The 17,954-nt window shown below is 31.7% G+C and overlaps 1 protein-coding gene across 1 annotated transcript; it reads right to left on the reverse strand.

Moving 5' to 3' along the window:
* Positions 1-300: 300 nt before the first annotated feature.
* Positions 301-5,038, reverse strand: LOC134683709 (fatty acid-binding protein-like). The gene is made up of 4 exons (XM_063543023.1): positions 4,922-5,038; positions 2,736-2,914; positions 1,274-1,390; positions 301-556 (listed from the first exon to the last, which is right to left on the reverse strand). The coding sequence occupies exons 1-4, from the start codon at positions 4,989-4,991 to the stop codon at positions 497-499; spliced, it is 426 nt and encodes a 141-aa protein (XP_063399093.1). The 5' UTR covers positions 4,992-5,038; the 3' UTR covers positions 301-496.
* Between the last annotated feature and the right edge of the window lie 12,916 nt (positions 5,039-17,954).

Here is a 17,954-nt window from a genome sequence, read left to right on the forward strand (position 1 = left end):
AGATGTGAAGCAGGATCTGCTTACCCTTCCGGAACACCTGAGATCATCCCTAGTTTTTGGTGGGGTTCGTGTTGCTTAGTCCTTGCTTTTCTATGTTGTGTCTTCTGTACTTTCTTTGTCTGTTTGTATTTTTATTTTTAGCCATGGCGTTGTCAGTTTATTTTCAACCTATGAGTTTGACTGTGCATCTGGTATTTTTTGCCCATCTTTTATCGAAAAAAATGCTAATAAAAAATTAAACAAACAACATTATGATAGAAAAGGGTTTATTACAATGCTGCCTCAAAAACAATCTTTTTGTTTTAATATCAGATTTAAATGTGAAATTCTTAAAATGTGGTGGCTTGAGATTCGTTGAAGTCCTTCCTATGTTGCTTTTTCTACATCGCATTTTATTACAACCATATTCAGTTAGCATTACAATATACAATAGTAAATATTCAAACAGGATCTATTTATGACGCTTATTACCACTCCACTATTTTGTTTACTCAATCTATGTGCATCTCTCGAAAACTTGGGTCATCTTTTCACCACTTTCCAAATCTTCCAAAACCTTAAATGGAAACCAGCTAATTATATATCAATATATTTCAATCGTATTTTTGTATGGCATAAAATGCACCGAAATCTTAAATCAAGACAGATCCTGCAATTGATGTTCATTTTTTTGTTTTGTTTGAGCTCTAATAGAGAAGTAAAGAATTTCAAGATGTTAAATTTAAAAGACTACTACAAACGGTGAAATCCACACAAAAGAGAGCAATTGAATTTGATACATGTCACCTTTTTTTGGGGAATATTTTCCCACTTAATTCAAAGTTAAGAAAAATCTTTATTACTCCTGCCTGCACCTTTTACGAGTTTGTATATTAAATGCAAAATAACGATAGTTCGTCTTTTATTTGATGAAAAAAATGTGCAATGCATAACTGAAACTTGACTTATTGTTTGTTAATTATGTTAACAGATGCAAAATATCAAAATAGAGGTATTATTTGTGTTAGGTTAGCAACTTCAAAATCATGATTTTTACCATTAATTTTAATAATTATCATATTGTTCAGTGCAGTTTTTAACATAGGCAATGCTGCACTCATCATAAATACCATCATTAAAAACAAATCCACTTATGTCTTATATTTTATATTTTTGTCATTTGTTTTGAGAAAATGTGGTAGGAGTGCAAATGAGACAACTTTCAATCAAGAATAAATGCCGTTCATCAAATGACTTAGTTTTGCCATATTATATTCTTTTATTTTATACTCACTGCTGTCATTGTATTGCCTTCAATCGTTCGTACGAGTTTCACATCTTTCCATCCAGTTGCTTGTTCCCATTTTTCCATTACAGTCATTTTGGTATCCGAGTCAAATTTGATGATAAGCTAAAACACAAGAAGCAACTAACAGATGAATTTTCAAAGTGACAAATAGACAAATGTAGGTTTTCTATAAAAAAGTAAACTACGTCGCATTTTTTTGTAATCCCATCACTGGTTTAAGTTTTTTTCAAGTTCTTTGCACAAATCAAACATATTATTATTTTTGTTATTTACTTAAAAGGATTTGTCGAGACATGGAAAAGTACAAGTGCGTTTAAAAATTTGTAGTGATGTACATTTTAAAATAACTTCGCATGAACACGACTGCAAACAATTTGATTTGGAATGTACAAGTACCCGGTTACGTTCATTCTATGATTTGACTATATATATATATATATATTTGTATCGATCTGACGAGTTCGTTCTTGTGTTGTACTATTACACCACTGTTTCAGGTTTGGTGGGGGGATGGTGGGGGGTTCTTGCTAACATGTTGTATTCTTCTACCGTGTGTATGTATGTGCCTGACCAAAGTAGCCTCTAATTCAGTTGCTGTCATTTGTTGCTGTGTTATATATTTGATTTTCGTACAGTTGGTTTTACATTAATATGGCCGTTAGTTGTTTCGTTTGTATTGTTTTACATTGGTAATTTCGGGACCTTTTACAGCTAACTTCGCAGTATTGGCGTTGCTTCTTTTTAAATGCCGTACTGTGATCTATAACTGTTAAATTATGTGGCAATTAGTTTCTTGTGTAGAGTTGTTTTATAATTAATTCACGATTATATAAATCAGATAAAGTTCAAAGTTTAAGTAAAAATAAATCTAAAATCTATTAATATGAACGTTGAAATAGTTTAACGAGTTTGCCTTACTAAGAAGTTTTTCAGTGTCATGTACAATGACACGCTACGTGATTCTAGTAAATACTCCTACTTTTAAAGACTATACTTGTACTTGTGTGAAAGACAAATAGTTAAGGCAATATGGATTTATTAATCAATATAAGTTGAACTTTCATATCGAATTATAAGCATAACCAAAATCATAACATTTAAACGAGAAAACATTAGACTTGAACAAAATCAAATCTGAATTCCTGACATATCAAATAAGGACCTGTCAACCAACCCAAATTCAGATTTGTTTCCCAACGGGTCGGCAACGTGTTTTGCATTTCACCTCCATGATGCATATATGACATAAAATTCGTAGATTATGGTTGCACATGGTCTGAAATCAATTATGAGGCTCCCATACATGTAGAATCGACAAACAAATGCTCTTGTTTAACTGAAGATGGACTATATTACAGAAAAAAAACCATTTGTAGATATCATTTGCACTTAATAAGCTTGGATAGAAATGTAATATATCATTACCATATACTTAAATTGATACTACCTTCATACATTTTCCAGATGGGCCTTTTGTAACCAATTCTTTTCCTTCTTTTTCGTAAGTATTTGTTGATTTGGGTGTGTTGTTAGATTCATTCGACACTGTCCACCTATCTCCATCTTTGGTGAATTCAAATGTCCAGGTGGATGCACTTGCCATTTTAATCATTTCATCTGAATAGCCTTAAAGTGTAATACATATTTTATGTCATAAATATAATAAATGAAAATGAATATAACTGTATGAATAACTTAAAAGTGAAGTATCCACCAGTTATAAGGTGGCTCTTGTTGTACCATGTATTGCAAAATGCAACTTTGAAATCGTCACACTGAAGGGGGAAATAATACATCAATTTACACACCTTCTTTTGTGTTCAATTTACTTCGATTGTGTTCACACTTATAATTGTCTGTAAGTGTTAAGCCGTTTACCTGTACTTATACATTATATTTTCTGAAAATGAAATATATAGTTTCAATAAAATTTGAATGTATTGGACTAGACTGTTTATCCTGGTAGCATGTAAAATAACAAAAATATCTAAACCTCCCACGTGCTTGACAGTCCCGTAAAATTTATTATATTGACAACAATGTGTAAACAAAACAAAAAGACATAATAGGAAACAATGTAAAATAGAAGGCTCAGGAGTCATCATTAGGCTGATATCTAAATGACTATAAAAACAAACAAATATGTCAACAAAGAAAAGCAACAAGAATATAGACAAAGCACATTAATTTAACAAAATTGAAATACAGGAATACAAAAATTTACCGTAGCACAATAACACCATGACGGGATTATAAATACCGAGCGACGTCAAAACACTTTAACAAACACATGACTAAACAGCAATGGTTATAATGTACGAGCTAACGAACACTATAACATCAAGATGATAATCAACGTCAGTATCTAGAAATTATACTCAACACCATTGTATATAAAATGTGAAGTTGATACGAAATATTTATCAACGAGGTCTTATTATCTTCCGTAGGATGTAGAAGAATGACGATGTTCTTTAACATAACCTTGATTCATCAAAATTTTGCTCAGAAACTGGATCTTTTTACAAAGTCTGAGAAACGGAAAAAGTGGTTTCGGGCCAACCACTTCATTTCTGTGCTATGATTGTTAGATTGGCGTGACCATTACGAAAATTAAAGTAAAGTTTGATTTAATGATACACTAAGATTACAATCTGACGAGTTATAATTTAGATATAAAAGAGTGAAAAAAATAAGATTCTCTACCACTTCAAAATATTAAACCTTTAAAAACGAGGTTAAGTAAATTTAATGTTCAAAAGAATCACTCTACCATGATAAGGGGTATTTTTATTGAAATATCTTTTGTTCAACAACAACAAAAAAGGTGAAGTAAAGATGAAGAGTATGACGAGAGCATGACGTATAATACCAATTCCAAAAAAAGTTCTTATATGTAGCGTTCTTGTTCATAAAGGGATGTATGACTCGAACGAACATGCGGTATTGAGTTTAAAAAAAACCCCACCTACACGGATTTGACAAAGTCAAATTAATCAGAACAGCAATTATATTGGAAAAATTGGGAAATTGTCTGTAAAACATGGAATGAAAAGCTTTGTATGAAACCCGTTTCCTAATTTAAAATGCTTTGCTAAATTGAATATACTTTGTTATACATATAAGTTAAAAAGATCACGTCATTGCAAGGAACATGTATATGAAATATTTAAATGACATATAAATTCCATTTTCAATGAATATAGCTATCAAAGGTACAAGGCTTATAATTGGATACGCCAGAAGGACGTTTCGTCTACATAAAACTCATTAGTGACGCTCAGATCAAAATAGTTCAAAAGCCAAACAATTATAAAATTAAAGGGTATTGAGGACCAAGATTTCCAAAACGTTCTTCCAAATACGACTAAGGTTAATCTATGGCTGGGATAAGAAAATCATTAGTATTTCGAATAATTCATACGTTTGCAAACAGTAAATTCATAAAAAAATAAAAAATGATATAATTGATATTCATGTCAACATCGAAGTGCTGACTATTACCTATAGGCTGGTGATACTTTCGTAGGCGAAACGTCCTTATGCAGTAGAATCCACCCAGGGGTGTAAATAGTTATCAAAGGAACATGCCCAAAATTAATATATATATCAAACATTAAAATCCTGACTTACCTAAAGCTTTTCCTATACCTTCCATATTGGACATAGATACTGATTTCCATTTTCCTAAAAATTGAGCCATATTGATGAACACGCTAAAAGATCGGATGTTAAACTTTTGTGGTCGTTAAATACGCGTGGGTTATATAGTAGTTTCTCTTTATATAGCTACCTCTGTTGGGATATTAGGTTAGCAGGTCATCATTTTTTAAAGTTGAACGTTCTAGTTACAGAACAAAAAACAACCTAAAAAAATACTTTAAATGTCCAATCAAAGATGGGTATTACATATTAAATGTTAGATTGTGCTTAAATGTACCGCATTCTATATTATTAAGAAATAGAAAAGTCAATAAATTGGATTATTTGGTGAAATCATTTTTAAGTAGAACTTTCTCATACATATTCTGCAAGAAAGTAGAATGTCCTTTAACTGTCTGACTTAGTTTAAGATTGATTGAACTAATACTGTAATACATCTCAGTTTACTATTGTGAAATAGAAAAGTCAATAAACATAATTTTTAAGTATAACATTTTTTTAAGTAGAACGTTTATCTATGTATTATAAACAATCGTCAATGGCGATTTGTTCTATTTTTTACTTGTAAAATTACCCCCATTCATATATAATTTCAACATTTAAAATAGGTAACATGTACAAGAAAGAATTTTTTGTTGGCTTTTGTCATGAATCGAATGAAAAACATTTTAGTCAATCAACAAATAGAATGAAATTCATATCAGTGTAGCTACGACCATTCATTGACTGGGACAAATTATGTGAACGTTCGTTTGCCCACTGCTCAAGACGTACTTATTATACACATTTAAACTGTGAGGTCAACAGAGGTTCTCAACGCCTAAAAAAAAATAATTAGAAATACGTATCAGGAATTATCTTTGTAATTTGAATATAAATAAAAATGGCCTTTAACACGGAGCCTTGGCTCAAACCAAACAGCAAGCTATAAGCATGATAAAGATTGAAAACGTTAACTTTTTAACTTGATTATTTGTTATGTTTTGACAATCAATTTTTCTTATATGATATCGCACGTTCTTTCAGAAAAAAAATGACTTTATTGGCTTTAAGTGCCAGTCTTTGGAAAAATCAGCCAATTTAGGTTAAAATCAAAACATGATCAGAAAAAAACCCACCGAGCGAATCATGCTTTTTAATACTAACCATCAACAAGTTAAAAATTATTGGTCTTTTGTTTGTGTGTGTCGGGTAATATCAAATAACTTGGTTAGAAAATTGGTTAGAATGATAGCAAATTGCAGAGTTATCTCCCCTTATTTGTTAATTTCTAGTTGCATTTCACCAAATTGTATCTTCTATTACAGAACAGAAAACGGAAATGAATGTTGTTTTTTTGCATAACTACATATGAGAACTACCAAGTGACCATATTTCTATTCCCCAATCATCCTTAAATTAAGCTTATGGTAAAATGAATTTAGCTTTTGCTAAAATGAGTTTAGCTTATGCTAAAATGATTTTAGCTTATGCGTAAATGATTTTATCTTATGCTAAAATGGTTTTTATCTTATGCTAAAATGGTTTTAGCTTATGCTAAAATGGTTTTAGCTTATGCTAAAATGGTTTTAGCTTATGCTTAATTAACTGTTTTATCCAATCAAAATCTCGCTTTCTTAGCTACTTTTATACTTTTCTATGGTATAAATTAATAACCACTTTTTTCAAATTAATAAATGTTTTTTGTAATGTAAATACATATATAAAAAGGGGACCTATGGCCATCTGTCATCCCGCTAAATCTTTCTCTGCTACCAATTCAGCCGATTTTGCATAAAAATGTAGGTTTCGCATCTTTGAAAATTTATTTCAAATTCTTGACACGTGTTTGTTGTTAAAAAAGAATTCTGTAAGTAATTGTGTATATCTTGTATTCGATCTTTAAACCCTTAACGGTGCTATAGATATACAAGGTGTACATTTGTTGCCGATTGCATAATAGCAAAATCGACCTTCTCGTCCATTCACGAAAAACTTTGGATCCCATTGTTTAACTTTGTAAATTGCCAAAACGTTCCTATTATATTGAAAGCAGCAAGAATGTTTCCTCTTGAATCGAACACTGATCAATTGATTTGTTTAAAAACAATGCACAATGTCGTAGTGCTTAAAAAAGATCAAGCACAGGCACTTTTCTCAGAAAAAAATATAACGGATACCTTAATCTAACGTACATGTATATAGATAATTTTTCTAACACAAGTGTCTGTGAGGCCAAGTACATTTTCAACTCAATTGCATTTGTAGTTTTAGATCGAGTTATGCTGTTTTTAATTTATGCATTCCCCTTTTTGTAGCGGTATATGGGGAGGGGGAATAAATCGAGTCGAATTCAATTCGGCTTAAATGTAATTTCTTTTGCTTGTGTGCACCAGACATTAAACAATCACATGGTTTCCCACTTAGAGTTTACCTATTGAACATGAAAAAAATGGGTTTACGAAGGAGAGGATATAATGAAGGCAATATTCCACACTTGCAGTATTTGATGTTAGGAAAATAAAAGTTCAACACTCTTGAACTGTAAAAATGAAAGCTAAATAAATGTTTGTTCCTATCGAAATAGTTACAAACCTCCAACAGTTGCAAGTATAGCAATTGGTAAAATACATATTTTTTTCTGATTAGAATAGTAAGTCTGGTCACGCTTTCACAATCAAATAATGCGTTGCTTGATCTTTAACAATCAAGTTTGATGAAAAATCTACAAAATTTAAGGTTTTCATATGCAAATAATTACATTAGATGTTTCATAATAATACGTTATTCTGATTGGCTAACTGTATATCACGTGTTATACTCAAGCAATTGCATTGCACAATAAAACGTATCCTTTATGATAACACAAGGTCCCACAATAAAGTGCACAAGTGAATTGAATGATTTTTTTTAATAAAATTCGTCTTTGCATTATTAAAAAATATGATTATAATTATGGAAAGCTTCTTTTTGTAACTTCATAGGGTTGTTAAAGCGTTGACCGTGCGCACATATTTAGAATGTACTTTTTAATATTTGTTCATTTATTGGTACACACTATAATCTATCTTGATTCGGCTTGGTTTGAATTTGTCGAAGAAATTTTGCTCGAACAGCTGTAGATGTTGTCTTTCATTATACTAGATTTTTTTCAAACTTTTGAATTGAATATGACAAAACTTGACAGAAATGCTTGAAATGACCAGTTTTACAATGGAAATAGCCATCAAAGGCACCAGGACTATAATTTTGTACGCCAGATGTCAGAAAAAACGTCAGAAAAAACGTCACTTCCAATGATGGTTATTTGTTTATATGCATTGAAATGTTATGTGATAATTTTTTCTATAGTACTGGACAGGATAAAACTTTTATTTTTTTATTTCAAACAAAGATAAATTCTGCACATTTTTTTTGAAAAGTGCAAATTTAAGAAATACTTTTTGTACAACGTAACCAGTTTCCAGGATATAACAAAATTGTAATATCTACTATTTAACAGAAAAAGAAATCCCTGTATTTTTTGTTCACACCTTAATACTATTAATTATATATCGTCGCTAGACTTCAAAAATGTTGTAATCTCTCCATTCAGGCTTTGAAAATTTGGCAACATGCATGCTTCCACAATGTCGTATGTGAACTTGTACATTTTTGTAAATAGCAATGAAATAAAAACTTTGACCTTTCTATATTATCCAAGAACTTAAATTATTTTCACAGAAATAAAGAAATGTACTATTATTTTTTCCCAAAGCCATTCTCCAACGATTTTCAAGTTTTCATACACCATTTTGGAAGCAAAATTTACAAACAACTGTTATTGGCAATTTTATAATATGTCTTATTTCACACATTTTGATTGGTCTAACTGTGTGCTATTTTGTATTATTAAAGATTTCCTTCCGCCCAGACCATTGGTGTCAACAAGTATTTTTAGCCAACAAAAGTCATATACAACAATTTAGAAGCCCATCGGCGACGATATACTGGTTTTTTTTTTAATTATTATTGATTCTATACGCATATTTTATGATTAATAAATATTTATCTATCTTTATTTAAATTTTCGAATATAATAGCAGCTATGCATGTGAATGTCTTGAATATCCCTCTGCTGACAAAAACATTCGGGTTTCTAGAGTCTTTCAAACCTGTCTTTTTATCAAACCTGTGAATTTTGTTGAATTATGTGCCTTCAGTTCGTAAAACCGTCGGAGTCTTCAAGTTCCTGTCTTTTTTTTTTAATCTTTGAGCACAGGTGTCGTGTTTAAAACTTGAAAACAGAAGACATTGAAACAGTATATGTGTTCATTGGTATGAACAGATTAGTCTACACGTAGATAGGCTAAATTGTCCGGTTGATGGCTTATATGTTGATTGACGCCTTCGTAAAAGCGAAAATATAAGTTTCTTTTCTTTTTGTTTCGGTTTAATACTAGTATTTTGTTCATATAATTTGAGTTGATTCATTTTTTGTTACATCTGCAGTGTACAAGTTTTGATCACTCTATGAAATTATGAAATTCAAATATTATCTTTGAATCATGTTGGTTTTATTTAAAAAAATAATTGCTTCATATTTATAATTTTGGAATTGATGCACCGATAGGCACTATAACTATTCTGTACTATCTACATGAAAAACATATACATGTACAATTCTAGACTAGCAACAGTAGTATACCGCTGTTCAAACAAAGAAGTTTTGAATATTAATTTATAACTGAAATATGTTTTATATAAAATCTAACGGAACCGCGATTTCATTCTCACTCTTAATCCCAAGTAAAAGAAGAATTTTCGCCTGAACATAAAATTCTCACATCACAATTTTAAGACAGCACTTATCATTGATATTGGTTTGAAGTAAATTACTTATCAATTATGCTAGCCCGCTGGTAGTATATCAACATTAAAGGATACAAAAGATTAACTTTCAAATTACTTTTAGTACTATTAAATCATATATTTAATCTTGTCGAACTGTTTTTCGCCTCCAGTCTGTTCAATTACAGTCATTTTTATATCGAAATCAAACGTGGCTGTTAGCTGAAATATCAAGTTCCATGTATGGTTTGGTTATAGAATTGTGAAAAATAAACAAAAGTGCTAATCGTTCTTGAAAATACTCTTTAAAAACCCAGTCACACTGTCACGTTTTACTACGTTTTAAAATGCTACGTTTCAACTACGTTTTGAATTAAAAAAAAACCGTATAAGTACATGTAGACCCACGTTCCCACGACGCATTGATACGTTTCGATACGTAGTTACCATGTTTTGTTACGTACCGCTAAGCTTTGATACGTATTTACTAGGTGTCTACTTCGTTTCAATTTTCGCTACGTTTGTTGTTGAATTTTCAAAACATACGGGGCAGGTCCCGTTTTGAACAAAGGATCACTATGTCTCGATACACTTCGTTACGTATATTCCCGTTTCGCTACGCTTTCAACACGTTGTAAAACGTAGCGCTGGAAACGTGACAGTGTGACTCACTGGGGCTTTAATCAATGTGTCTAAACATTATATGATCTGTCTACTGTAACATTTTTGGTTGGTTATAATGGGGAAAATGGAGATTTGTTTTGATTGTAAATAGTACAATTTTCATTGAACAAACCTGATATTACTGAGCATGTCATTCAAATTAATTGAAAAAACCTTGTGACAATTGTTTCTAGTGAATGGATTTGCCATATTTGATACAACTTTTGTAGGCTTGGTCTTAAATATTCTTTGCAATTTCTTTGGTGGTATGATTGTTTCTTAATACTGAGCCTTTTAATATATGCGTATATGAAATAGGTGCTGTTGATGAGAAATCATCAGCTTATTATACATACTGATGGGTTTTCATAACAACTGGGCCGATACCACTGTTGTATGACATCATGTTCATTGGGTTAATACCATTCAAGTAGTCGACTTTACTACTCATATTATGCTTACATGGAATATTATTCAAAAAGTTATTTTATATTTATACAAATAGAAAAACAAAAGATATGGGGTATCACCAATAACGCAAAATCAGCAAATAAACTGCAAAAAACACACAAAGGGCAAAGGTTAGAATTATCTTAAACTGATCGTGTCTACCTAGTTGTACATAGTTGTCCATAATATGAGCATAACAGATGTGAAACAATAAACAAACAACAACAACTAAGTTACAAGTTCCTCACAAAAAGTAAAATCACAAAAATACTGAACTCAGAGGAAAATCAATTTGGAAAGTCCATAATCACATGGCAAAATCAAAAAACAAAACGCATCAAAAACGAATGGACAAGAACTGTCATATTCCTGACTTGGTACATGCATTTTCAAATGTAGAAAATGGTGGATTAAACCTGGTTCTATAGCGCTAACCCTCTCACTTTAATAACAGTCTCATCAAATTCCGTTACATTTACATGATGCGTTAAATAAACAGTCACAATCAATAAAATAGTCAAAATATGGGAACATCAGTCATCATCGTATAACAATTTAACAGGACACAACAACATCTACTATCTACGAACACATGGATTGATTTGAGTGTCTGACGTCAGAAAAATTATATACGTCACATAAATTTGTCGTTCAATGTGCATACAATAGTTATCAAAAGTACCTGGATTATAAACAATTTTAAATTTTACATAGGCAATGAGCGCAGACAGGGTTAAAAAATCAAAAGTATGTAAGAATAAATTACAGAAATCGAACTAGTCCAAAAGTTATACATAGAATTTATGAGAATCCAAAACTTTTAAAAGGAACAATTTAACAGGACACAAAAACCTATCCACGAACACATGGATCTACTTGAGTGTCCGACGTCAGAAAAATTATATACGTCACATAAATTTGTCGTTCAATGTGCATACAAACAATTTTAAAATTTTCATAGGCAATGTACGCATACAGGGTTAAAAAATCAAAAGTATGTAAGAATAAATTACAGAAATAGACCGAGATTCAAACTAGTCCACAAATTATACATAGAATATATGAGAATCCAAAACTTTTTAAAGGGAACAATTTAGTAGGACACAATAACATCTACTGTCTAAGAACACATGGATTGATTTGAGTGTCTGACGTTAGAAAAATTATATACGTCACATAAATTTGTTGTTCAATGTGCATACAAACAATTTTAAAATTTTTTTTTCATAGGCAATGTACGCATACAGAGTTCAAAAATCAAAAGTACTTGTATGCATTTTGTTCTACGATAATACATATAGAACAAATTTATTTTAATTAAGACCTTTTCCAAACATATTTGTTGTAACTAGTTCCTTCCCTTCTTGGTAACTATATGTCCTTTTCGGGGAAACAAAGATTCGTTTTCAACCGACCACGTGTCTCCATCTTCACTGATCGTAGCAGTCCAAGAAGAGTCTCGAAACTTTTCAGTTATTTCATCAAGAAGGCTTTAAATGATATCATGAAACAGATACAGTATGTGACTGAAGATTTGACCTCCGTCAGTATTAATTAGTTATGCTTTATTTACAAAATGCTTTAATCGTCTCCGTATAGTTTATATAATTCAGAAATACGTAGATTCTGAGGAGTATGTTTCACAACTTTTGGCAATTTTGGATTCTCAATTCTTTTCAACTTTGTACTTGTTTGGCTTTATAAATATGTTGATATGAGCGTCACTTATGAGTCTTATGTAGACGAACGCGCGTCTGGCGTACTAAATTATAATCCTGGTACATTTGATAACTATGTCGACTCCATAAACTCTCTTTGTGCACCAATTGTACTACCATTGTAGTACTCAGACACGGTTATACTGTAATATCTTATTATAACTACAGCGTTTTTGCAGTATGATCGATCGTTACCAGATTGTTTCTCCATACTGGATCGCAGACTATATATAAAATATAAAGATGTGATATGATTGCCAATGAGACAACTCTCCACAAAAGAACAAATGACATAGCTATTAACATTTATAGGTCACTGTAAGGCCTACAACAAAGAACAAAGCCCAGGCATAGATAATCGTATTTGACACAACTCTTAGGAATTTTGGGTCCTGAATGCTCTTCAATTTTGTTCTTGTTTTTTTTTTTTTTTTTTTATCTCTTTATGATTTGAGCGTCACTAATGAGTCTGATGTGGACGAACCGCGTGTCTGAAAAATTGAATTATAAGCTTGGTATTTTGGATAACTATTGGCTCATACAACCTGTCATGGTAACTAAGCAATTGAATAATGACCATAATCTTATACTCCGGTAGAATATATTTCCGTAAGTGCTAAACGTTTATTTACTTTTTTTTTCGTACCAAGCTAGTCTCCTTACTGCATGTACTGATGATTGAACTATTTGAAGGGTGTGGCAGATGAATACTAGATTTCTGTCCGTTTTTTGTGGTTGTTATTAGTAATGCCAGCCGTTTGGTGATTGTGTATCTCTTCTATTGATAATTTTGATGGTTGTTATTAGTATTGCCAATCTTCAGGGTTTTGTCGTGGTTGCCATTAGTATTAGCAATGTATATAGTTTCCCATTGCATGTGTTATTTAGTTTTCTGGCTTTCCGTTTTTTACCATACTGCATATTAAACGTATTTATACTTTTGATATTTAGCTGAAATTTTTCTCTGAATGACATTTAATATGCTCCGTCTGACGTCAAGCAACAATCTCATTTAATTGTGACGTCAAACTAATAAATTGTGATATCAAATTGTAAGGAAACTTTTTAAAATTCATGGAATGGTGGAATAATTTGCATACAAGTGTAAATACGTCTCCGTGGACGGACCAAGTTATTTTAAAATGGGAGGGGATTCCCAACCCAGGATAAAAAGGGGTGCTTCCAACTATATGTCCCCATTCAAATGCATTACTCGTCGAACCACCAGAACACAACATCCCCTTTTCCCCTTATGGATTCGTCACTGCTAAATTTACGTAGACGATATTTTATTTTAAAGATAGGACACGTAATTTAACGGTGTAAACTTAAGGAACAGTGGTCTTATTAATTAAAAAAGCTTAAGTTTTCTAATCTCATTTGCATTAATTGGTCGAAAGCACATTATATTAATATAGTTTTGCAGCCTTTGTGTAATCTTGCTAAATGAGTAGTCGGTAGAGTAATGAATAGATGTTTAATAAGTTTTCAGTTAATTAAGTTCTGTATAATATTAATACTTTAATCCTTAAGGAAAATACAGTTCATAGGATGAAAGAGATACACAATGTATACAGTTTAAATATACATATACAGCTTTAATGTCATAAACAATTATAGGAGGCATCTTGCAATTTGCAGTTTGTTATTCAAATCTTTATAGATTAGCATCTTATTTTGTGATAAACAACATGCGAGTTCTGGTGATATAGTGAAAGGGAAAATCATGTTGATAAAAAAATTCACAAATAAAACAGCCAGACGTTATATCATTTGAATTTCAATAAATAACTTACCCATAGCTTTACCAAATGCTTCAAAATTTGACATTGAACCTTTGCCAGCCTGCCATTTTCCTATGAATTGAGCCGTTTTGATATAGTTGAATGTTTGTATATTATACTGAGCCAAAAAAAAATTAGCAACACAAATGTGAAATTTTATTTTATTACAGAATCATAACCAACATAAAATTTTAATAATAAAAAAATTGATTTATGATATGTCATAAGCAACATGAATGTTTATCACTCACATTCATTAGGGTTTTCTTTGTATGAAGCGCGGGAGGTTCAAAATGCGTAAATGAGAATAGTGTTTCTCAAAATCAATTTCCCAGCCATGCCACTACTTTTTGGCCCGAAAAAAACTTGTCACGTGTTGATTTAAAGCGAAGGATGCGCTCCTCCCTTAACGATAGTTTTTTTTTGTCTACGAGATATAGACCTGTCCTGTGCAGTTGTAATTTGTCGATATCTGTTTGTTAGTCTCTAAACTGTTGCCTTTTGCACATTAAATCGAGCCATGATGTCAGCAGCCCTCATTCTGGCATCAACCATTTCAAGACCTTTCTGACTGTCATTTTCGGGAGGGCTGGTTGACTTCCTATTCAATTTTTTCAAAGGTGTTTGTGTTTTTCTTACCAATGGTGTGTTTCAGAACGTTAGTGAAAAGGAAGTTTTTAGTATGGTTTAAAAACTGCATATACAGAATATAAAACATAATTTACCCGTGCAAAGCTGAAATGGCGCGAAATCAATCAGCAGGAAAAAAGTACGACTGTTAAAAAAAATTATAAAAAGAGTGTTGCTAAACTTTTTTCGGCTCAGTATATATTTATGTTGACTGTTCAAAAGTTTTGGACTTTGTGTGGTTTGCAGGTTAGATATAGGTTACAACGACCTCACTAATCTTACCTGGTTTATCTATAATTTCTTATGCGAATCAAATATTTACATGCTCAAAGGTTTAATCTCATGGTGTTCAAGTCATGTCTTTTTTTCCATTTTTTTTATTTAATTATATTTGAAAATCAATAATTCAATATAATTAAAGTAACGTAATTGTCAAAACAAAAGTAAATTCATTCCAAAAATGACATATTTTGCAAGAACATTATGGACCACATTATAACATATCGTTTTAGTGATATATAAGAGATATTAGGTAAATAACACGAAAAAGTCTTCCAGATTTTGATGTTGTACTATTATCAAATTAAATAAAATATGGAAGGGCATGCTAGCACAAGAAATGTTTAGCCAAACCAATATTTAAACAAAACCTATTAGTCCTCGATGGTATCACCAGCCCAGTAGCATGAAAATACGGATTTTTTGTGTTATTAAAATATGCTGTTACAAATTATTAGAAATTATTATAAATTAAGGAATGTATCTCCCTCATGCAAAGCTCTGATTACTTTCACGTATTTGGCTATACTTTTTAGACCTTTTGGATTAAAGCTCTTCATCTTTTATATAAGCTTTGGATTTCAAATATTTTGGACACGAGCATCACTGAAGAGACATGTATTGTCGAAATGCGCATCTGGTGCAAGAAAATTGGTACCGTTAATTTCATTACTATTAGCCTATGTTCTAGATTAAATGGTTTGTATATAGAGTGTTGTAAACTTACAAAACCTTTGAATAGACTTATTAAGAAGGGATATAATTACGATACTGTTGTCTAGTCATTAAAGATTGCATATTTTGGAGTTAATATTGAGTCACTGATAAGGTCTTTGCGTCGGAACTAAACACATTTATTCTAAAAACAGTTGTTGGCATGACACGGGTTATGTTCTTCTCATATATGTTATGATGCTATGATACTAAACCCCTTACGGGAAGGATTGTGCCTGATGTTCATATGATGAAATCATAATCTTTCAGTCAGTTTAATTGAAGTCTGGAGCTGGCATGTCAGTTAACTGCTAGTAGTCTGTTGTTATTTATGTATTATTGTCATTTTGTTTATTTTCTTTGGTTACATCTTCTGACATCAGACTCGGACTTCTCTTGAACTGAATTTTAATGTGCGTATTGTTATGCTTTTACTTTTCTACACTGGTTAGAGGTATAGGGGGAGGGTTGAGATCTCACAAACATGTTTAACCCCGCCGCATTTTTGCGCCTGTCCCAAGTCAGGAGCCTCTGGCCTTTGTTAGTCTTGTATTATTTAAATTTTAGTTTCTTGTGTACAATTTGGAAATTAGTATGGCGTTCATTATCACTGAACTAGTATATATTTGTTTAGGGGCCAGCTGAAGGACGCCTCCGGGTGCGGGAATTTCTCGCTACATTGAAGACCTGTTGGTGACCTTCTGCTGTTGTATTTTTTTATTTTGGTCGGGTTGTTGTCTCTTTGACACATTCCCCATTTCCATTCTCAATTTTATTGGATTGTCCTTGCAGTCATTGTTGATATGACAGAAAAATACCGATCGGCATGGCATGCCAGACCATCGCTATCAAAACTTTACATTCATAAAATGATGAAAATACTTTAATTCGAAACAGAAAATCAATAAATACTTATATGCTATCCAGAATTAATAATACATTGACCTTACTGATTTTTATAGCTCGTTCTTATGTAATACTGTTGTTTTAGTTTAGGGCGAGGGCCTGGATCCCACTAACAAGTTTAACCCCGCCACATTATGTATGTATGTTACTGTTCCAAGTCACCAGCCTGTTATTCAATAACTATCGTTTGTTGATGTGTAATAGATTTGTATTTCGTTCATTTATTGTACATACATTAGGTCGTTAGTTTTCCTGTTTGAATTGTTTTACAAATTTTGTCATTTTGGGGCTTTTATAGCTGACTTTTCGGTATGGTCTTTGCTCGTTGTTGAAGGTCGTATGATGACCTATAAATGTAGGTGCTAATTTCTGTGTCATTTGGTCTCTTGTGGAGAGCTGTCTCATTGGCACTCATGCCACATCTTCTTTTTCATATTTACGGGCTAGGATGGAATGTCTGAAAAAGATATCATACTTTGCACGCGTCTTTATAATAAATAAATAAAAATATGCGTCAATCAATCAAAAGAAACATGTATACAGTTTTTCAACCCAAACAGTTTTTTGGTTCTGTTGTTTTGACCCAGATATTTCTATATTTAAAAGTGAGGTCGGGATATGTTCAATTCAATATTTGAACGAATTCAATAGATGTACCCTCGAGATTAAAGTATTTGTCTGTGGGGTGTATATTCATGTTTCATATTATCGTTTAGCTGACGTAGATATTTGCCGTCAGCATGGTTGTAAGATTAGTCACATCGCATCGTTAAAAAAAAACATTCATAACAATTTATTTTTGGAAATATTTCAATATGTCCTTGTCGATTGATGATTCATGTCAAAACTTTACGGAAAAAACCCGTAAGTCTCAAGGATCAGTACAAAATCAATTATTATAGTTGTCTGATTTATTGAATGCTTTTTAACGCACAGGGTCAATATTAAACCAGGACTTTAATATGTTTCAAATGATATAAAAACACTTTTCAATTTAATCGATCATGTCGTTTGTTCAATGCACTGACACATAAGAATGGCATTTCACTC

This window comes from Mytilus trossulus, chromosome 9 (assembly GCF_036588685.1).
Source record: "Mytilus trossulus isolate FHL-02 chromosome 9, PNRI_Mtr1.1.1.hap1, whole genome shotgun sequence".
In the NCBI taxonomy this organism is placed as follows: domain Eukaryota; kingdom Metazoa; phylum Mollusca; class Bivalvia; order Mytilida; family Mytilidae; genus Mytilus; species Mytilus trossulus.